Here is a 22,948-nt window from a genome sequence, read left to right as displayed (position 1 = left end):
CTTATTGTCACTAATGTATGTATATGTGAAAGAGATTGTTTCTTCATCTTATCTCAGGTTTTCCAGGAGTGGTCACTACTTGAAGCAGGATACCAAGGTTGATTGATGTTTTCTGGTGTTAAAAAAAAACCTAGCTAAGTTCCTAGGGTTTTCCAGACCACTTTATAAAATGAAGTTCCATAACAGGTAAGTCTATCACACTATACCCCTCAGCTCCATAGGAAAGACCAGAAGAGAATCTGGATGAAAAAGAAAAATCCATAACTCTTTTCCAGGAGCTTCCCTGGGAAGCTTGAACACAGGCTACACAAAAATATGTCAGTTGGAATTGCTACTTACAGGGATGTAGGAACGAAGACTCCTGTGCCCACAGATCTGTGTCCAAATCTCATATAGCCATACAAATCAATGACAACAGGCATCAGTGCAAGCTATTGTTGACGCTGTACATTCAGCCTCACAAAAGAAGTGGATATGAAATGTAAGGTCACTGCTGACTGCTGACAAGTAGCTGAGATGCCTGAACAGATGAGTTAAGGTCAAAACTTCAGAAAGATCCTCAACTATTGGATGACCTGACAACTGGGGATCATAACATGGGAGAGCGCCTGGTTTTGAGATTCACTCAATCAGAATCTGGCGGTGTCAAAGCCTGTAGCAGTAAGGGTAGAAAATTCTGATGCTGGCAGATTAAGTCAGCAAGCTAAAAGATAGGGCTACAAAAAAAATGCAAAGATGCAGCAGTCTTTGAAGAACCTGGAAAAGGGACTATATGCTTCAGGAGGGAAGAATTTAGAAGCACCAGAGAGCAAAGTAATATGCACGGGACTGGAAATGGTGGGTATTCTTTTATTTTTAGCCTTATAAATCCATAAATATAAATATAAAAGCCTTTTCTTGTAAGACATCAAATTCACAAACAAATCATATGCATGATCAAAATGGTCTATGCTGATTGTAATAAAACTGAATGCCTAAACCATCAGATATCCCATCACTCTAGGTTTCCCTGTTTGGAGATTACCCAGACAGTGAAGAGATGTTTAGGACATATATAGGCACCCATCAGCATAATAGCTTTTAAATGATGTGCAAGTTATTATAGTAGTATATTTCTAGTGACTGGCTTGAAGGGAAGGAAACAGGGGAAATTGGTAGAAGATTCATTTGCTGGCATGAATTCACTTGGGTGAAGAGCAGGAAATATATTTTCTCACTGTTTAAACATGCAGGGACAAACCAGAAAATTTTAGCTGTCGTTCAGGCATGCCTCAGCACCAAGGTCAGGATTTTCTACTTGCTGGTTTACCATGGCAATGAAGAGCACTGTCTGTGAAATGGTTAGTCCACAGAGAGAGAACACCCTGCTGTTCAGCCAAGAAATAGCTTGTGGGACACATGGCTTTGAAAAGATGCAAAAAGCTCCTCACATACATTCCACTTAACCCCCACAATAAGCAATTTGGGTTGTTGTCGCCTGTTGCACTTGGCCAGCAATGTTCTACCTCTCTTTTAATCTGGCTTCTAATAGGAAGACTTGAATTTTAATTAATGTGAGCCCAACAGAAACATTTTCCATAAAATACACATTTTCTTGCTTAACATTTTAATATTCTGAGTAACTTTGACATGTGTCAGGAATAGCAAAGCTCACTTATTTAGCATTTGTGCTGTTAGACAAAATACATGTATATAGATATGTATCTTACAGACAGCTGAACTAAATGAAGATATGTGTCTTTAAATAACTATATTCTCTTTGCTTTGCATCTGTACTGAGTTCCGGACTATGCTATCTACTTTTAGGGAGGACTCAGTACTGTTGATTAATTTGTAGAGATACATCCAGCACTCGAATTAAGATAAAACAAGGTGGGGTGTGGGTCTGTCTGCAGCTGGAGGCTGCAGGTGGTGTCTTAAAGGTGAGATGTTACCCATCAGGTAACTCGTGGTCCATTACCTCTTCTGGCAGACAAATGCATTGTACGTGTGAAGGCAGCAAGATACGCTGTTGCTTCTGGGCAAGGCAAAAACTCCTAATTTCATTGATTTCAGAAACCAGGGCTCTCTGGGGATCTCTGTTGGAAGGAACACTACCTTCATGCTAACTTACCCCTACACTCATTCACTACTTCTACCATGGTGTGGGGAAAAAATGATAGAGGAACGGATACAGGAACTCTGTATCATCAGGGAAGTTTCCCAAAACTCTGTCCCTTGAAATAGCCTTACTATTTAAGGACTTGTGTCCTGGTATCTTGCTTCCTCCATGGTCAGTGTTGTCACCCCCCTGTCCCTGTTGCCCCCTTTTATTTGCTTTTGGTCCTTTAAGTTGTTTTTGGGTTGTTTCTTTTCTGAGTCACTCTATGTTGTCCATAGCAAAAATACATAGGCTTTTGCCAAGTGTGCAAAAAATCTGTAAAAACAGTTGCTCATCTCTGTGAAAGACTGGACTGTCCTGTCAAGTGTTCTGCCTGTTTTCCTGAGGGGCTCTGGTTTCTCATGGCCAGCAGCTAAGTCCTTAAAAAATCAAGGGATGCCACCCACAGGTGACTCAGATTCTGTCAAGTTTTCTGCACTGAGATTAACACTCCTGTCCAGGTTTCCATGTAGGAGCTGGTTATGGATTGCCTCTTCTTTGACATTTCTCTTTCCTATTTTTTGATTGACATCAGCTACACACTAGAGGAAGGGTGCCTAGTCTGGTACATACTGAAATACCTCTAGAAGCTCAGGCTGATGAGCAGAAATACAGATACCTCAGTAAATATGCAGCAAAACAGTGACTATGTTGTTCATTCAGATGCCAAAATGAGGTTTTGACATCGCAGTGAACAATGTTGCCCTGAAAAAAAAAAATAAAAAATTGTAACTTGTCCCGAGCTCTCAGCATCTTGTTCAATGATTTTGGAAACAGTTTAAGGTTTTCTGACCATTAGTAGATCATTTATCCATTTTGCATTACTTTCTGTGGGTACATGGTCTCTGCTTTGCCACATTGTCTTTTTCAGCAGCTTTACTAGACTAACAGAATTCTGTTTGGTGGACCCTAGGGTGATTTGTGGAGTTTTGTGCTAACTTTGATTTAACATCTAAGTGCTCAACTTCTTCAAATATGTTATATTCAGCTAGAATGCTAGGGAGCAATCACAGGGACTTTCCTGTTTCTTGCAGGTACTGCTTTGAATACTGCCTTCCAATTCAAACCAGAGTTTGTACAGACCCGTGGCCATGAGCACATAGAATTCTTGTAAAACTTTATGTGATGACATCTCTCATTTCAGGGGTTCCTTGTTGACTGACTGCATTTATCCACTGGTCTCATAATGATTTCATTGCACATCTGCAGTGCTTGGTTGCATCTCTCCAGTCTAATTTTGCTCCTTATCAGTGTTGTACTGCAGCTGGCTCCACAATCCAGCTGGTATCAAATTAGTCATTGATCTAATAGCATAGTTGCAAATATAGCAATTGAATGCCTGGCAGCCTTCTGCATTGCCAGAACACTGAGAATCTTTAGATCTGCCTAAGTCACATTACAGATATCTCCTTCTTCATTAAAACCTTAAATTCTCTATGGTTTCAGACACTATATTTTAATTTCAAAGGTAACTGAAATATTCAATCTGTCTGCCTGGCTCTTTTTCTCCAGAACATTTTTCCTTCTACTTTTCATGTTGCCTGTTATACTACATATGTTGCTCTAAAATGCTTACATTTTCAGTTAGTCTGCATCTGCCCTGCTTCATGGGTTCTTCTGACTTACATCTATGTATGTGTTCTGCTGTTTCTGTTTTTGCAGTTCTCTGGATACTTCAGCCACTTTGTGGAGGCATATATTTGACTTCAACATCTTCCCTGTGAATGAGAACTGTGTATTTCACAAGTGATCCTGGGGAAGAGGTACAATTAAATGTTTTATGTCTCTATGTAACTACACAGGGGTGCGCTGGTTCCTGGTACCACACCGTATCCTATTGTCTGTTTCTGGTATTAGTTAAGAAAACATTTTAATAGCTTTAAATTTACTTAGAATTGTTTCATTCTGATCGATTCTTTTTAAAGACTAAAACACCGTTTCTATTGCCTCAAAGCAAAGCCTGTTTTGTCTGCAGTTCCTTTTCTCCTGGTTCTCGGAGTCACCACTATCTATGTCCTATGATTTTAGGTGGGTTTTTGCCCAGGTAATGGCAGATGTTTCCTTCCTCTCTAATGAGACTGTTGTCTCAGATCTCATATGCTACATTTGGGAAAATGAGATGGAATAATATAGTACTTTTAGTCTTAAACTGGCTCTTTATTTACTCCCTTGATTGATTCTTGAACTTTGGCAGGCCCAGGAAGCCCAGAGCCATAGTCTTAATCTGCAATAAGGTCTGCTCCCTTGTGTCTAACTCTCTGGGCACCTTGAGTTAGCTACCAATCTACCATGGGTATTCGTGAGTTGATGAGGAACTGCCGTTGGGCCATATTTACAAAAAAATCATCCTGTATGTTTATTAAACCTGACTCAAATATGTATCTTCATACCCCTTCTAATTCTGAGTAGGCATCTTGTGAATGTTACTTTCTATTTAGCAAGTAAATTAACTGCACAAAGAGACTACAAGGCTCATACAGCACAACGGCTGTAGGATTCAACCATTACTGTTAGAAAGAGGAATGGACAGAAAGGTCCCTAGCTCAGTACAGAGGCAAGGTGAAACAAGGGGTGATTTTCATCACCTGCTTTATTCTCTCTCTATTTCTTTATTTTAACTATTACATGTTTCAGCCTCTGGCATAAATACTTTTTGTATTCTAGTAGATGGCTAACAGAAAAGAGACACCTAAAAACCAGAACTGAAGATTAAATCAGGCAGAAGTCCTAAGAGCAGTATTTTTCTTGGACCGAAGCTGAAGCAATAAGGATACTAAATATTACCAGAAAGAAAGCTTTTCTACCTTTCTTTTTCGAGGACCTGGGGGAAAAAAAGGCAAAAATCTTCCATACTAACACTGTGAGCCATTTGACTATTGACTTTCTGGAGAAAAATAAAACCTGACTATAAATTACGTACACTTACTGAAAAACCAAAATAGTGGAGATGAACTTTTTGAGACAACAAAGTGGGATCACATGACTAACCACTTTTCACCTCTGATGGTACTTTTTTGTTCTTTCCACACATGATAACAAATTAAAAGATATTGGGAATTATTGTTCTTCCAGCTGCATAAGCAGACACATAGTCCTCCTTGATGAAGGCCAGCAAAAAACATGCATCAGTCTCAATACATCATTCAAAAAGGCTAATGTTCATCTTTAGAAAGTTACCACCTGAAAAACTGTAACGGCAATTCTGTATCTATCATCTCCCATTTCTAAGGAAAATCAATGGGTAAAGCAGACATGATCAAACTCCAGTGTAATGTCTGTCAAAATCTGGATGCATCACAGCAGGGTTTCAAACTGGAATATTGCATAGACATGACACAATGGTACTAAAAACCCCTCTTTTCATGATAACTGAGAGTCAGTGAGAGGTAACGCTGAGTGAGGCTGATCTTCATAACCTCTTTATACAATCAGTGGAGAAAGAGATAAGAGAGAAAAGGTTTCTTCTGAAACTATTTCAGGGTGCTTAGCTTAAGCTTCTGCTCTGAATCACCAGTCAGAGGAGTCTCCTCATGATAGAGGCTGGTCCGCTTAGCTCCCTTAGTAATCTAAATCAGTCTTCACAGATGACCCTTTCTCCCAGTGTGTTACTGGGGAAGCTCCCACCTCTCCATTGCCTTCCCTGCAGTCTGTGACAGTGTCTTGCTGGTCTGCACAGTGACACCGTTGGTATATGTCATGCACACCTGTAACAGCACCTGCCATTCTACAGCTGCTGCCTTCCCCAAGAGCATCTCTCCATAGAGCCATCTTTAACATTTACAGGTCATGATCACTGGAATTCTATAGTAACCGCTTTCTGCAATGCTAAAATATCAGCACCCACCCACCAGAACTTCAGAAGAACCAAAGGACCGCACTGGCCACTGGAGTTGGCTGGAGCTTACCCTAGGTCCCCACTGGACTTAATGCAAGCACAACTTCAACAACAGTGTTTGCTTATTTTACCTTGTTAGAAGGAGAAGTTCATGCAAAATACATGCTATTTTTAGTACAATGTATTAAAAATTTATACACACAATGTAAAAATATCACCTAACCTTAAGTGTGCAAAATGGTTACAAATATATACAAATATTTTATATTGATATTTTACGTATTTTCAAGATATAAATACAATATAGAGAGTTAAAAATACAAATAAAATACATAACAAATAAGAACTCAGAAGATTATAAACTGGTATACTTCACTACAACTTATTTTTTCTAATTTAGATACATATGCATTGAATGTATTGCCACTGCAAATTTACTGAGATTTAGTGAATTTAGGTTTCATATAGAAAACCTGCTAAAAAGGTTTTCTGTGGTCATTTGTTTTTTGTTTATTTTTAAAAAAAGAAACATTATACTATCAATTATTTATGAGCTATACTGATGAGGAATAATTGGGAAAGAAAATAGTATTTCCTGTATTATGTTTATGAAGCAAAACATCATGGATAAAGCACATAATTCCCTTGAGTCTAGAAAAAATATATTTTCTCCTGGAGTATGAGGTGAAAAAATAGGGAAGTGAATTAAAAACTGGCAACTAACTTGAGGAATAGGGTAATACTATTGCCCCGCATATTTTTTGCTGGTGCTTTTTTTTACCTGCATTCCTCTAGAACCACCTAATCCACCAAGCTGCTAAAAAACTAAGAACATTTCCACACACAACTTCAAAAATTATGTTGCTATCATGTTATTAAGACTCCTAATTTTATCTTACTTCAGTGTATTATTTGGTGAGACCAGCGGAAGGCAGCTTTAAAGCAGAAACACGCACAGACACACTGCACAGAAAGTGGTTCATCGGGTGTGGGGCTAAACTGGTGGGACTCCTTGGGGCAGGATGTAAGGTTATGTGGGCTCGCGAGTACTGGACAACCGCGTGGAAGAAAAATATCTGGAGAACTGCATAGAACACACTATTCTCTGAGCTGATGGAGCCATTTTTGTGTTATATAGTCATCGTATAAGATCTTAAACGTAGTATATGGTTTCACATCCCAGAACAAAGGCTGTGAAATATTAGACTAAAGGTTCTGAGATGCAGTGATAGATAAACCAGTCCTGGCTTCTTTGAATTTCATTTTTATAGACAACTGATATCCCTTATTTGTCATTTTTGTATATGAGACTTTATGACTGAATTGTGAGTGCAAATTCACAAATCACTTCATAAGATATTTTTAGTCAGCTGATTCACATGAACTTTCATAAAATCTGCCATAATACATCAAATACTAATCTCAGAGTGGGCAGCTCCCAGGACACTGCAATGCTTACATGTGGTCTGCATGTGATCCAATGTGTTAGGAAACAGGAAAATATAGATAACTTAAACTCCTTTAGACCAAAGGATGACGTTTGGAAAGGCTGTGCTAAGCACAATGTAAATCAGAGCAGGCCCATATTTTGGGGCATCATATGGACTCTTTACTCAGTTCAGGGTATTGAAGACCATTGCAGCACTGGTATTGTTGTCCCTGGTGTCGTACTGCACATATAACAGCACAAGTATAACACTTTTTCTTAGGAACTCTTGGTCCAATGATTAAGCTAGAGTGCTGCTGTGTTTCAGTTATTCTCACTTGTACTTCAGAGAACGTGAATAATTTAGTATATCTGACACTGATCTTGAGCCCTTTCTGTCTTGTTTGTACACGAGGCAGCCCTAGCATATAGAAAGCAACGGAGGATATAATTTTCATCATCGTTTGGGGTGAATTGAGGTGCCATGTCCATTTTTTAATAACTACAAATGCTTGATGAACAGAAAATGGCTTTGGGTAACTTACTGCTGGACCTATGCCCTCAAACCACCATAGCCGAGTGTGCCAGACTATTGCTTCAGTGCTGAGTATTTGACACTGCTTTAAGGTCTCACTGCTTGGGACCTTATCCTGCCATTTTATACCAGCAAGGGCACAAAGACAGAGCATGTGGAGTTGACTAAGATGCTTGACGTGATGACTGTAAATTGTCCACGTTTTGCAGCTGTAGTACGGAATGGTGATGACAGCTATGTGGTACACATTTACTTTTGTTTGAAGTCGAATGCCTCTTTCATTCTAGACACACTGCTTTAATCTCCCAAAAGCTGTGCTGGCTTTTGCTACAAGCTCAGTAAATACTGCTTTGCTACAATATGAAGTTCATCTTCAATGTCATGCTGGGAAGAAATGGGAGAAACCCACTTACTCTTGTGAAATGCATGAAGCCACTTCTTGCGGAAATACAGGGAGTCTGCTCCATAGAAATTACAACACGGCCTTTAAAAATGCATGTTTACATTTGAAATATATTATGGAAGCAACCAAGAAAATGCAGAAATATTTCTCATATTCTTTCTTTATCTGTTTTGTAGACTTATTTCGTAATTCTGTAGACATAGTAATCAGTGTTTTCCTGTTGTAATTACATAAGACATTAAAACTTCACATTTCTCTGCTTTAAGCAAGATTTTTTTCCAGCAATGATTTTCTTTTCTGCTTTTTAAAATATAAAATTTTCCAGAAGTAGCAAGGAATTTAATCATATTACAAAGTTAAGTATATGGACCACTGAAGGTCAAGCTGGTTGTTGCGGGATGTGTCACAAAGGAGTTTTCGCTCTGTTCTCCAGTGCAACTAAACTGAAAATACTTGTGTGGAAAAAGTTAATGAATTTCATCACCCCCTGCAATAAGAGACTAGGAAACTTTGCTGTGTCAGGTCCTGAACTCATTTAGTTGATGTTCTAATAGCAGTCAGATTTTTACTGTTGCTTGAGGTATCAGGCATTTTTGAGACCTCTCATACAAAACAGTTGATTTTCCTACTATGTGGAAAGTCATAGAGGTTCTTAATCTGTTGGGGAAAAACAGTCCCAGACCAGCACATAAAAATTATTGAAATTCATGGAGAACAGTAACTGAAATCAGAGGTTTTGTGCAAAACTTAGCTCAGTCATTTTACTATACATGACAGTTACAAATATACTACATCAAAGGTAAAGAATAACTTCCATTGAAGCATGCATCAATCCGTGTCTGTAGACATGAGTGAGTGCTGTGAATGACTATTGTTAATGGGTAACTCCATTGATATTATTTAGCAGAATAATCTTCCTCTTTTTATTTTAAAGTGTTATATATGCTTTGTCAGAAAAAATAAAAGCTTTCACTTTGGGGTATAATTTGGGACATAATTTGCTAATAGCATTAAAATCATATTTCAAAAAGGTGGTGATTTTTGCAAGGTAGCTCGAAAGTTTATTAGCAAACTATAATGACTATTCTGATTGCAATTAAAAAGCCCTTCCAAATGGGTCAACACACCCAAGTGCTATCTGCAATCATTTAGATTTTAACATCATGGTTATTACTTATTATCAGGCTGCACAATGAGATATTGATTACTTTTAACCTTTAGATCTAAGAATTCAGGAAAAGTCGAGGTAGCAGCAAAGCCTACCTTTCCTGTCTGGTAAACTTACGGCCCTTAGTGGAATTCTAATGACTCCTATTGGCAAGGCAAATCTGAAATTAGTTTATTCTCTTGGCTCATACAGAAATGATGACATTCTAAAAATACTGCATGCATAGCAGATTTGTAGTTACTACCTACAAGGGGCTCAATCCTGCAGTGTGCTGAGAGCTTCCTCCAAAGCGACGATCATCGTCTTCTCCCACGGACTGTTTCAGCAGCTCCGTGCAGGCACTGACAGATTACCAGACAGACAGAAGGCAACCCGGGCTGTGCAGAATATGCAGGGTAGGGAGCAAAAATCTTCACGTTTTCTAGTTTATAACCAATCCCCTAAGCATATTGTCCAAATATATCACTCTACAGGCTGTTAATCTTTTAATAAGTTTTCTTTATATGGAAAATCTGCTTGAAATGAAGACTGAACTACAATGTGGCTTCAGTAGGTACGCAGAACTCCTTTTAAACGGAACAAAGTAATCCAATTAAACTAATCTGTTTTACAAGTTAAAATGATATGAAGCACATTAATTGATCCTTATAGGCTGCTGCTATTTGAGCCCCCTCTGTTTGCGCAGCATTTGGAACCGCTTTGCACATTTGTATCCTCTAACAGCAGAGAACTCGGTCCCCCAGCTCAGGAGAATTATGGGCAAGAGAAACATATTACTGTTATGTGTTAGATTAATTTGCAGAACACTTGGCATTATTATTGCCAAGTAGTCAAATTGTTCCAAGTTGTTCCGGAAGGTTGTTATTAATAGTATGTTTTCTGAGGAAAGTTCTGTCTACTTTTGGAACTGCATTTCTGTTGCCAAGGAAACTCCTTGAAGCACAGCATTCTAGGAGCACACTGCTGCTTTTGTTTGCCAGTATCCTATTCATATCATCTAAGTAAGCACTTTACATACTTCAGCCTCCAGTTTCAAATGTTGAAGTTTTTTATGTATTTATACTACCGCCTTAAATATTGTTTGCGCTTCTTTTTAAACTCGGCGATGCTGGCAAGATTATTTTAACAGTTGCATTAAAGGACAGGTTTGGAGTTTTTTCACAAGTTTGCAATAAATCAGTTTTAATTTGAATAATAGCTCCATAGGTTATAGCACTAGTCCTTAAGTGTTAATTATCTTTTCACTCTGAAATTAATGTAGTCATTTCCTACTGACTCCTCTACACCATTATTGAAGTGCTGAGGAAAACATGTCATTGAGTTCTGAGCCAGAACTGTTGTTGTGATTAATCCTGGTCACATGGCCAATCTCTGCCAAAAGGAGATCACTGAAAAAAGGTGACAAAGACAGTGATTTCCTGTCAGCAAAGAGTACGACAGGGCTGTCTAGAAGTGATGCAAATGAGGGAAACTTTCACCACGGTTTGTTTGAGCCACTCAGGGCCACAGCACAGTGAGCCAGGGAGAAAGGCACAATGGAGCAGCAGCACACCCAGAGGAGGAAACGAACTGCACCTTCCGAGCAGCGCTAGCTTCCAGCAGGGAGACTAAAAACTGCTGGGAGAATTTTTTTCCCCTCAACTTTTTTTTGAAAGGTATCCTCAGCTTTTGATGTGCGTTTTCATGTTATTTAATACAGCGAACCGCTTCCCTTTGATGAAGTAGTTTGGCAGTTAACCTGTTCAAAAGCCGTGTCAACTACATGTTTTCAAAATCTTTGCATTACTACATGAAGGTCTTTTCCCATCTATCATGACCATCATTGCCGAAGACTTACTAGTGCGAGACTTACGGCTTATGCAGTTTCTATTAAATACGCCATACATTACTTGTAATCAGACAGAAAAATGTAATTCCTTTTATTTGCCATTTTAAAATGTTTAGTTAATTTTATTCCGAACATACTAACATTTTTAACAATCATACTGTACTTATTTAAATGGGGTTTTAATCTAACACAATTAAGTTTTGCAATTAATCTTCTGAGGAAAATTGAAAGAATTATCATTAACTTTTCTGCCTGGTATACTCATTTCTAATCTCCACAGTTCCAGTAAATACTGATTTGCTTCATTTTTGAACATTCAAGGTACAGAATTACTCAAGTTCCCACTAAAGGGCTAATTAGCAGAGTTTAAATTCTTTGGGTTTGATCCTCCAGTAATGGCATATGAATACAGCTGAAGTCAATGCAAGTTCTGTGTACTTAGAGCTTATGAGATCAGGCTCACATGCAGTAGATTAAAATGAAATAAACATGATACATTTGGCATTAAACAGAGCCATTACAGCAGTACAAAGAAGTGAGACTCCAAAAACATGGAAATGCTCCTTTTAATTTTTTCTTGGTTAATAGATAAAGCGTTAGAGGACAAATAAACTGTCAGCAATTCATTCCGTGACTGCCATTTTATCAAACACTAGTTGATTTTCAAAATCATTAGCTAGCTTAAGACTGTAAAGCTGACATTATTTAGGGCTGTGGGGGAACATAGCGAGGAAGAATGGTTTTCTCTTTCTCTAAATCTTTGCACTGAAATCTAGGAAACCCAGATAAAATCATACATACATACTCAGAGTTAAAAAAAAATAAGGCTGTGCTGCTCCTATTAAATTAAGGGCAAAATAAAAATAGTTAAAGAGAGATAATAAGGATCCTAATTAAAAAAACTGTGAAGCTCCTGGAATATTACAAAACAAAGTTAAGCTGAGAGTTGACTTAAATCTATATTAAATCTGAAAACAGAGTGCTGGGAAAACAGTCTAACCATGAAAATACATTTTATTTTCCTGTATGCAATTTTAGCATTTATATATTATGTTACGCTGCTTTAATGTATGCTTTCCCCTTCCGATTTACCTGTTTTATCATTGCTCCTTCCCATTCATAGACTCCTTAGGGGCAATGATTACTGTTGGTAATAGTGATACCACAGCAGGTTCCCTGGCAGAGGCGGCTTGCTGAGCTGGCTCAGAGGTGCAATTACTTGTCAGCTCAATAACTGAGAAGAGGGAACTGTGGGTTTAGGAGAACCCAACAAAATGCAGAGTGTGCAATTAGCAGGTTCGCATTGGAAGCTGTAACCGGTAAAGAACAACTAAAGCAAGACCTGTGTTTTCATAACACCCCACCTCATTGAGGAATTCTGATAATAATAGCTGCTCAAATTTCTTTTTACGGATTTCCCTCCCTACAGACCAGAATGGCTGTGTTCCCTGTGAAGTGCAAGCAGTGCTCCTGCCCCTTAGCTGTGAGCACTCGACCATTCATGACTGTATAACGGGCTCCAAATAAAAAGGGTGTCACTATTGATTAGAAAAGAGGTTTACTAAGCTAGTTTTATACAACTATTCATACTGGTTTTCAGGGCTTGATTCATTGTTACACGAGTCTCTGAAATTAAGGATGATAAAGACCTAGTGATTTATCTGATTTCTCCTTAGCAAGTGCAGAATTATTTCCTGAATTACATTTGCTAAGGTTTTCTTTTGTCTGCTTTTAAATGTCTGAAATTATGGGGCTTTGGAGCTTTCAACAGTTCTTCTGGAGGTGGGGTTTTTGTTGTGTGGTTGTTGTGGGGTTTTTTGAAAGGCTAATAGATCTGGATGTTATGCACTCAAGCTTTTTACATTACCTGCAAATACTCCTGCTGCTTTACGGACACTCCTTAGTCATCTCTTAAGCAAACTCCACATTTCTAGCTAAGTCTTGCCTTCAGTCCTTAACAATTGCCTTGCTGTTTTCACTAGAAATGTATCTGCAGAGAGTATTCACCGCGGGAGGGCAGGCAGTCTGTTTCTACCCTTCTTCAAGTGGTTTTGCAGTGACCAAATAGGTACTTTTGAGATAGGGGCTCTGATAATTAGCAGATGACCCTCCCTGTGTTTTGGCAGCAGTACTGGTTTGTCAGTGCTGCAAGACTGGATACTCAGCTACTCTCTCTCTGGCAGAAGCATTTTGCTTTTGGTAGTGTCATGCTATCATAGTACAGAATTTCATAATATTAAGAAACTGTTATTTCCCATTTTGAATATTCAATATTCCTCATTTTGCCACCATACTGTACTGCAAACTAATTCCTAAATTATTGCCCTCATTTATTCTTCTCGCCATGCATTGTTATTCCAGCTTGACCATCTATAATTATTCTTAATGGCTACATTTGGATATCAGAAAGGGAAGTACTCTAAATAACACCTAAAATACTTAGAATGGCTGCTTAAGCTTTGTTCCTTTTCATATTGATGGATGGATTCTTTCCTTAAAATTTATGTTTATTGATTTTTTTAGTATACAATTTAGAGTAGTGGTTATAACAGGCATAGTGCAAGCTGGTCTTATGTGAACAGGCACTACCAAAACACCTTATTTTAGATTTGCAAGAAACTTTTTACCTATTTCTGACATTGTTTATTTCTGAGCCTGGCCAAGGCCAGGACTGTTAATGTAGGGCTAATTCTGATTAAGTATTTAGAAAGTTAGGAGAAAGACATTAGCAAAAATAAGAAATGGTTGTCAAAGCAAGAAATGGAGACTACTGAATTAAACTCACTTGCAGGCTAAAACTGTTTGGATCTGAACCGTATTTCCATTTATAAACATATTTTAACTCAGGTGACAACCCTTTCTCACTGGTATTTTAAATAAAAGGACTAAAATTAGAAAGACTAAAATGCAAGAAGACTATCAAGAAATTAGGATGCCAAAGCAAGTAAAAATAAATTATATTTTATTTATTTATATAGAAATTATCAAATCATGCAATCATAGAAGAAAGAAAACAACTTCTATTTGACCTTGAATGTACCATTTATTTGATAAGAAATAAAAAAAAGCTAGAGGGTAGTTGTTTCTTGTCATTATACTGTTGCTGATTCTGTGGTTAGTTATTAATTTTATTTTTTATGATTCACAATCTGCTCTTTGAAATATGCCATATGCTCAAAGCAATTCAAGGATGACAACTGTCAGAATTACTCCAATAAAAATTGCCTAAATGAGGAAGATTTACTGCAGCCTGATATTTCTGTCGAAAGCCCCTCCTTTCTTCCCCCCACCCCCACACCTCAGACCCGTAGACTACAGCTTCTCAGACACACAGTGAAGCCTGAATCAATTTTAGGATCAAATCACACATTTTGGGGAACTTCTTAAAAGTAGTGTCTATCTAAAAGAAGTGATAAAGCTTCTGGGCTAAGGCTGCTATGACAAATAAGAGAAACTCTGTGTGTGTGTGTGTGTGTGTGTGTATGTTAGATGAAGACCCTATAATCAATATGCAAGTTCAAAATCATTTTGCTGAAATCACAAGCAAGTGTGATGACTTAACATGACAATGTCTGCTTTATGTATAACTAATAAAAATTAAATTGGAAGAGTCCCGTATCCTGGCAGCAGCAAACCAAAATCAAGGCAAATTTCTTTCTTCCCAGATGAGGTCTGAAAGGTGGATAAAATCCAGCTGAAAGCTCCAATCAAAACACATTTTGTTAAATGCTACCATTTCATTTTTTTCCTTCATTTTGTTTCAGTCTATTTATTAATGCGGTTTCATTTATTTCTATTCATCTTGAAGACAAATCTTTGTCCTTCTATAGAATTACACCAAATAGAATGTGATAAAGGGAACTTTCTTGCAATTATGATGTCGGTGCAGCCTGTCAGCGCACAGGGGATGGAAATGAGGTTGGGGACAGGGAAGGGAATTCTAATAGACACCATGATACATACAATGAACGCAGCGATATCCTGTGAGAGAAAGACTTGTCAAGCTAATCAGATCTTCTATAGCTAGGTAAAGGCAGTAACGGTAGCGCTAACCTTGTAAAGATGCTGCTGCTGCTCCTCTGACATCATCAGGTCATGGCTGTCCATCACGATGGATTCCATGTCAATCAGCCAATCCCAGAGCTCCTGGTATTCTGAATCAAAGTCCAGAAGTCTGTAGATAAGGAACAAAATGTATTATGCATAAATACTGCGTAGTTGTTAAAATCTTGTATTAGAATAATATATTCTTGAAAACTCATGATGTTCCTAGTTATATTTCTAAAGAGACATTCTGTATTTATACAGAGTGGGTGAAAATGAAAACTGAAATCCAATTTAAGCCAGTGCCATGACCTAAATTCAGTGGCTGATGCCAAACCCTAACAACTGTCGGCATACTGCCTTTGCTTCAAAAATTTTGAAACAGAAATCCCCCATACATGTTGTGTAATGGTTTTTAAAGTGCTGACTGTATATTGAGGAAACTTTGCAACAATCACCATGAAATAATTCTTAGGAAAATATTATTTTCATCCAAAAATGACTCAATCCATTCAGCCATCCCTCTGCTGTCTATCTGCCTATCTCTGTAAATATCCTACATTTATTTTCATGGATGAGTAGCTAGCATTTCAACTTAACGCCTTAAGATAGGCTTGAGTGAATATGGTAAGCCAGTGAGAACTAAGGCCAGATACAGTATTAGACAGGTGTTCCCTACAGACATGTAAGAAACAAAGGTAAGGACAGGAAGTCAAAACAATGAATCCTTGAATAGCCAGCAATCATTAAAATTCAAAGGAGGATCACTACGGTTTTCAACAAAATAAATCATTAGAATAAGGAGCTTAAAAGGATTAATGTGATTCTCTATTGAAAGCCTAGTGAATAAGTAAAGCATAGATTCTTCTAAAATGCTGTGATACAAGACAGAAGGTACATGCTAAAAAACTGCACATTCGTCAAAAGATACCCCTTGAAAAGGGATCTGCAAACTTGCAAAACTGGAACTAACAAAAGCCTTGTCAGTAGTATCAAAAACCCCACATATTGATCAAAACAATAGTGTATGTTCCACTAAAGCTCATTTCTCCAATTATTAACAACTTTTTTAGCAACCCCATTAAATAAATCAGCAGTATTTCAACAAGAGAAACAATAAACTAAACATGTTTTTAATGTTATTAAGACTATCACAGTTTCAGTTATTAACTAGAGTACCATATGCATGGCGATTTTGAAAGCTTATAGATAAAGTTGTGACAAGCAGAACTCTCTTTCTGCAAGAAAGCAAGCAAGAGAGAAGAAAGCATTTGCCTTCTGTGGTATTATTTTCAATGAGTCAACAACAAAGGAAGTCTTGTATAATGCACAAGTGTTGATTCCAGCCTCTGAAGTAACTCTCTAGTTTAATCCACTGTACTTAGTATACTTTTACTCAATAATTTATGAGGTGTACTTACTTAAAATTGCTTGCTGCCCTGAGAAGGTAAGCAATGATGCTATTATAAAGAAGAGCCAGCATAAAAGGGCGAGTTACTATTGTTGAAATATAATAGTTTCATTTGGAGTTCAGGGCTTTTCTCCTGTTTCAGGAGGTATTTGACTCAGATATCATTTTGCAAGTAAAATAAAACTAAACTCCATTTTGAATAGTATATTTGCAGTGATACTGAATCTTTATCCCTTCCTCAGAAAGCAGTATAACCATTCTGTATCTTCAGTATCTACAGCTCCATTTTTTCCCTTCCATCTTATCCAAATACTCTCCAAAGTCATAAAACTGACAGGCAGTTATTAAAACATATGTTTTATGATAAAGAGGCGAAATTTCATCTCATATAAATCGGTACAGATTCACTTGGACTTGGACAGTCAGTACCAGTGAAAAATCTAAATTAAGATACGAAGATGATGAGAAACAAAGCCTACATCCAACGTTCATGACCTTCTCCTGCCAGAATGGGGCGGGTTGTCTTTAGAAATTGCACCAGGAAGTGGATTGGGATTTTGCTGTAATAGGCAGAAGATGTGCTGGATCCAAACACCTGCTTTGCATCTATAGAAACACATCTTAGTTACAGTCCAAACTGGTCCATATATTGGTGTAATAGAATGCACTAACCCTTTGAAGACACACCAAAGCATTTGTCCCTGACCTTTACAAAACTCAGATAAGAATTGGGAAACAGCTGAACACTATGATTTCTAGCTGAGGTTCTAAACAGCAACTCAACACAAAATGGAGAGTGAGAGAGACAGGATTCACTAGAAAAAGACCAGGAAAGGATGCAAGAGGTAATGGGGACCTTTTCCCCCTCCCTAGTTTACATACTGTGCCTATTCTCTTATTTGGTTTTCTGCTGTAAAATAAAGTCATCTGGGAGTATTTTTAAGCAAACTGTCTATGGCAGTTATTTGCCTGAGCCTGAAGATAGTGAAGTCAGCCTAAAAGCATCATAAATATTTTGTTAAAATTTGATTGTGAGATTTTTAATAGTTCTAAAATAGCTCTATTTGGGGGGGAGGGGGGAGCATTGTTCTTAAAATGAATGCCTTACATGTAAATTGATGGGTCTACTGATTACTATTAAATTACTATTTGGAAGAGGATGTAAGTTACTAAGCTGCTAAAAAGATATTCAGAAAATCCAGCAATTGTAGGATCAGTGACAGGTTAAGATTAAAATGTACCTGTCAGTATTTCTGTGGTATATTGAATATTTCTTTTTTATTCAGAATCTATTTTTACTGGGCTTAGAAGATCTTTTTTTCATATTGCCACAGGCAGAATCAGGGAAAGTATAACTTCTGAAATACTGATGTGTGCTACAGATGCAAGAACTACAGAAAAGATCAAATTTTGGTTGATTATCCAAATCCACCAGTTGCTAAAACAAGAATAAATCAGGTCATCTGTTCATCACAAAAAAAAATAATAATAAAAATTCTTCCATTAGAGATACCCAAACATTGCCAACAAGAATGCTATAATATTAGTTAAAGGGCAGGTAAATACAGCTTCCCTAATACAGGTTTGTGGTTAATAAGCTAAAACCATTATCTACATAATAACTAAAATGACATTAAGAAGTATATTTTATCTTGGTAAACAGGGTATCAGATATGCAGAGTTGCATGTCTAATCCCTTGAACCCTAAACATATTTCTTAAAATGTGGACATCAATTTATTATTTTGAATGAAAATTCATGAGCACCTTTCTCATGAGAAAACCAGTTCGTCTGTGGCATTAATAAATAAAAAGGAATGTGAAGCTATTTCCATCAGCCTTTTTCCCCATGTTTAACACACACTTCCAGTTTGTATTATTTCTTTGATGGCATAACTCACATGGCATTTGGAAATACTGTAAACACACTAGTATGCCTACCAAAAAAATTCAGCCAGACAAGAAGTTCTTCCAAGTTTCTGGGTCATCATTTTTTTGAACTCCTTTCACGTTTCTTGTATAGGAGAAATCAGAGTTCTGACCTTAACGGTTGTGAAATTGCTTTATATTCTGTGCATACTTGAAGCCCCCTCTAATTCATTTATCTCAAAGCCTCACCCATGAAGGCCCAATACTAGGTGATGACAGGATCCCAGGATCCAGCCTTCATGTTGTGCAATGGTACTGTAAATATCGTACCCATATCTCCCAACAGTACCTGTATAAAGTCCTCCCCAGTTTTGAGGAGGTGCAGTATTTCCAGCCAGATCTGCTATAACATTTTTGCAGCTGCTCTCAGCTACTCTTGGTTACCTCTTGCTGCCCTGCCTGGCTAGCTGGTGTTCTCCTGCAGTGGATATCCATTCTCTTCTCTTTCATTGTCACTAGCTATTTCCATGCAGATACATGTAAACTGTCTCTATTGCTGTTGTAACAAGATTGCTGTTCTGCCGGAAATCTGTTATCTACACACCCACTAGCATCACCCTGTTCTGCAGATACTACCTTACCTATCTCACTGTAGCTATTTCTTACACAAGGCCACCTCCCAAATCTTTCCCCCCACTATATAAAAAATTCTCTATCTACAATAAATCTTGTTCTCCCTGTAGATACTCTTCTTCCTCCTAGGTCAAACTTCCACAACAGCTAATGGAAAGATGCCCTAACTTTCCCAGCCACGCAAATGGCCATTCTTTGTAGACATCTCAGCCTCTTGCTAGGTCATCCTACTGTGGAATTTCTGTATATATGCAAATATATATGTATATATGTATATATGCATATATGTAAATATGCAGTAGAGAAATCTTTTACCAACTGATTGAAATGGCTGAAAAGCATTTCCATTGTGTTCAATACAATACCTCAGACTGGTTCAACTGGAAGTTTTCCATCTGAATCCAGCCCACCCTAGTTTCTATAATGGCTGAATACATGGTATTGTATTTGTCTCCCTCTGGTCCTTTGGCCCCTTGAGCCACTGTTGAGCCTCTAAGGGCTGGGATGGCCATCAGGGCCCAGAAAGGTGGCCACAGCACAGAAAAGGTAGGGAACACTAACTAGTAGGTTACCATTCCCAGTAATAAGCATATAATTACAAGTGCAAACAAGTGCATTTAAGAGCCTATTTCCTTCTCACATATGGTATGTAGAGTTACAAACTGGATTTTTCCGTGAGGTTTAAAGCTTTATATCCCTTATCCTCAATAAAATCAAACATTTGTTGATGTCTTACTGTCTTATGTCCCACACAGAATTCCAACCTTAAGTCTTGCTCACATTCAACTATGGCTGCAAAATTAGAAGCTGTTTTTGAACATGTAGCCCCCAGTGCACATTTATATACATATACACACTAATTCTGAACAAATTATTTTTATGGTTGGCACTAGCTGCACTGGCGTGTTTGAGAATCTGACAGATTTCTGCATATGTAATCAAGATCTCAGTAATCCTACATAATTAGCCCACATCAACTTTTCTAAAACAGTCATCTTTCCGTATAATAAGAGGGGATGTTTACAAGGCTCATTTATCCTTACAGTCGGTAATTTAATAAAACTGTGTTCCCAAGACCTCAATGTTGAGTTAACAATTGGAAAAGGAAGTTCTGGAGACAAAGAAGTCCTGAACACCTTGGTCAATGAATTTCCTTGCATAGGGAACAGCAGGCAAAGGTTCTGCTGTATTTACATGTTCCAAGAAGACTTCTATCAGGATGAGGGGGTGCCCAAAAAATGAGCACTAGTTTGCTCCTTTGAACTGCTTTTGCCCCACACTACTATGAACTCACAGATATGTTCTGATGTTAATTTAGGGGAAATAGCAGTTGGAAGATTCAGTTTTCAAAAGACCTTCAAGAAAAAATCTTAACCCAGAACTACAAGTTTTCTTGGTTGTGAAAAAGGGAGGGGCAGCATTGATTTCATTTTAGCATACTCTAGTGATTAACTTGTCCAAGATTCTTTGCTCAAACTATTAGGAAGAGTGCTTTTATATACACTTACATATGTAATATGGGGGAAGGAGAGTGGAGGGAGAGGGGAGTATGTGTGTTTACATTTATAAGAAAACAGATTGAGAAGACCAAGTTAAGGGAAAACATTTAAAATTAAAGCTTTCTAGAAGTACAAAACTGGGATGTTTGAACTGGTGAACTTTAAGTGAATTGCTTCACATTCATATTTCCTAGTCACTAGTAGAATAGCAGTTATATTGTCTTGCAGAGGTATTAATACATTATAAAGATGCTTCCTTGGAAGATGCTAAGAAATCAAAAGATACAAAGCCATTGGAGGAGAAAAGCCTGAAGAAAAAGGACACATTACATTTGTAAATATCAAAATAATGGATTGCTATTAGGTAATGTTATGTAGTCCCATGAACAAGCCACGATTTGGATAAATTATCCAGAACCCATTATTTTTTGCATTCATATAAGAAAAAAATAAATAGAGTTTTCCCCTGCCTCTTGGGCTAGGAAGAAAAATCCTGGTTAACTACAAGTAAGAAAAAGTATATCATGTAAAAAAAAATACAGATCAGTGAGAATAAAACAACAAAAAGAATAGTTCCCTACCCATTACTTCCCACTGTGTGAACTTTTGACATATCAGCAAACTCTTCCTTTCGCTTGCTACTACTGTTGTACTGCTCACTGTACAGCTTTAAGGACATCTGTTCAACAGCATCTCTTTGTGCTTCCAGATAGCATAGCTGAACCTCAGCCTAGAAAAAGAAAACAAAGAGAAAAAAAAAACACCAAAGAACTTTAAAAAAAAATCAGAAAGAATGCATTTAAAACAAATATTTTTGGACGGCAACAATTTTAACCAAATGATTCACACCATGATTTTTCTCCTTGCATGATAGTTGAAAAGTCTGAAGCATTAAGTCAGAGAAAAGTACAGTGTATTCCCAAATGCTAGAACTGAACTATTTAGTTTCTATCAGAGAATGTGCTATATATTCCATGAGATGAGATGCATATCCAATCAAATGCTGCATAAAGATGTCTGGACATGAATAAAAAAGATATGAGAAATCACGCACTAAGACAGAACAGGTAGATACATAAAATTACATTTCTTAGAGGCTTCAAGACTGATATTATTAATACGTTGCCTGTGCTTCATAATTAATGAAAGCCACATTGCCATAGGTATATTTGTTTTAAATAGTAAGTGTAAACAAAACCAAGCAAATTGGCATCATTCACATTCAGCTTTCCCATATCTGGTGTCCACTGATTATTCAGCAATTTTAATTGCAAGGAAAAAGGCAATAAGTGAGATGTGCTGGTTTCCATCAGACTCTGTGCCTGGCCAGAAGAATGTTGAATACTTGGCATCATAACTTATTGAATAGACACTTTATTTATTGCAGCTGTGGTGATCAGTTTGATTCTGAGGCTCAGAGAACCAGATGATAAAAGGATGAAATTTGCTGTTTGCCACACTTGCCCCTAGGAACAGGACAAAGAACAGAGGGTACAGTAAGTTCAAAAGCACTTTGGGACCAATATGCTATTGTTTTCTTTTAATATGCTTCACCAAAAAAAAAAAAAAAGCATTACAAATTCTGATAATGCTTCAAAAAACCTGCTACTTCTGTGTAACTACATACTCTTATTTCCATTAGGAGAGGAACGCCTGCTTAACCATTTAGTGCTATGGCAAGTAAATGGAACAAGCACAGAGGAAATTTTTGTATGAGGACTCTTGCATTTTTCTGCTGCGGGAGGCAGGGAAATGAAGAGTTTGTTTGGCTGCTGACAGCACGGCAGAGTTACCAATCTATGGAACAATGGCAGCTGTAAAGAAAAAGTAATGAAAGGGCTAGAGAGGAGAAGGGAAACCTGCAAAATCTAGGAAAAATTCAGGCAAGTGAATGGAAAGAGGCACTGAAGATTGTCAGCAGGGAAAGCCTGAAGGAAGGTTGGAATGTCTTTATAAGCTTGTGGTAATAACAGGTATATTTGCTTATGCCTTGCCTTGGTGCAATTTTTGCTGAGTAATAATGTAGCTGATTTGGAAATGCCATTTCCTTTTAAAATTTAAAATTTAAAATTCAAACATTTACAGCTTTCTCTCTCAGTTGCCTCTTACAATGAGATTTGTTACGTTTGGCAGTAAACCAAAATATGTTTTGAGAAAT

General features: G+C 37.5%; 1 protein-coding gene across 2 annotated transcripts in view; it reads right to left on the bottom strand.

The window, feature by feature from the left end:
- AKAP6 (A-kinase anchoring protein 6) overlaps positions 1 to 22,948 on the bottom strand; it is a 287,337-nt gene that overhangs the window by 68,486 nt on the left and 195,903 nt on the right. For both annotated transcript variants that reach the window (XM_027812532.2, XM_027812533.2), the window contains exons 8-9: positions 21,372 to 21,520; positions 15,389 to 15,509 (exon numbers count right to left, since the gene is read on the bottom strand). In XM_027812532.2, coding sequence (XP_027668333.1) covers positions 15,389 to 15,509; positions 21,372 to 21,520 — 270 coding nt within the window. The remainder of the gene's footprint in view (positions 1 to 15,388; positions 15,510 to 21,371; positions 21,521 to 22,948) is intronic.

Source organism: Falco cherrug, chromosome 7 (genome assembly GCF_023634085.1).
Source record: "Falco cherrug isolate bFalChe1 chromosome 7, bFalChe1.pri, whole genome shotgun sequence".
Lineage (NCBI taxonomy): Eukaryota > Metazoa > Chordata > Aves > Falconiformes > Falconidae > Falco > Falco cherrug.
The sequence above is the reverse complement of the archived record's forward strand: the minus strand, read 5'-3'. Positions and strand labels throughout refer to the sequence as shown.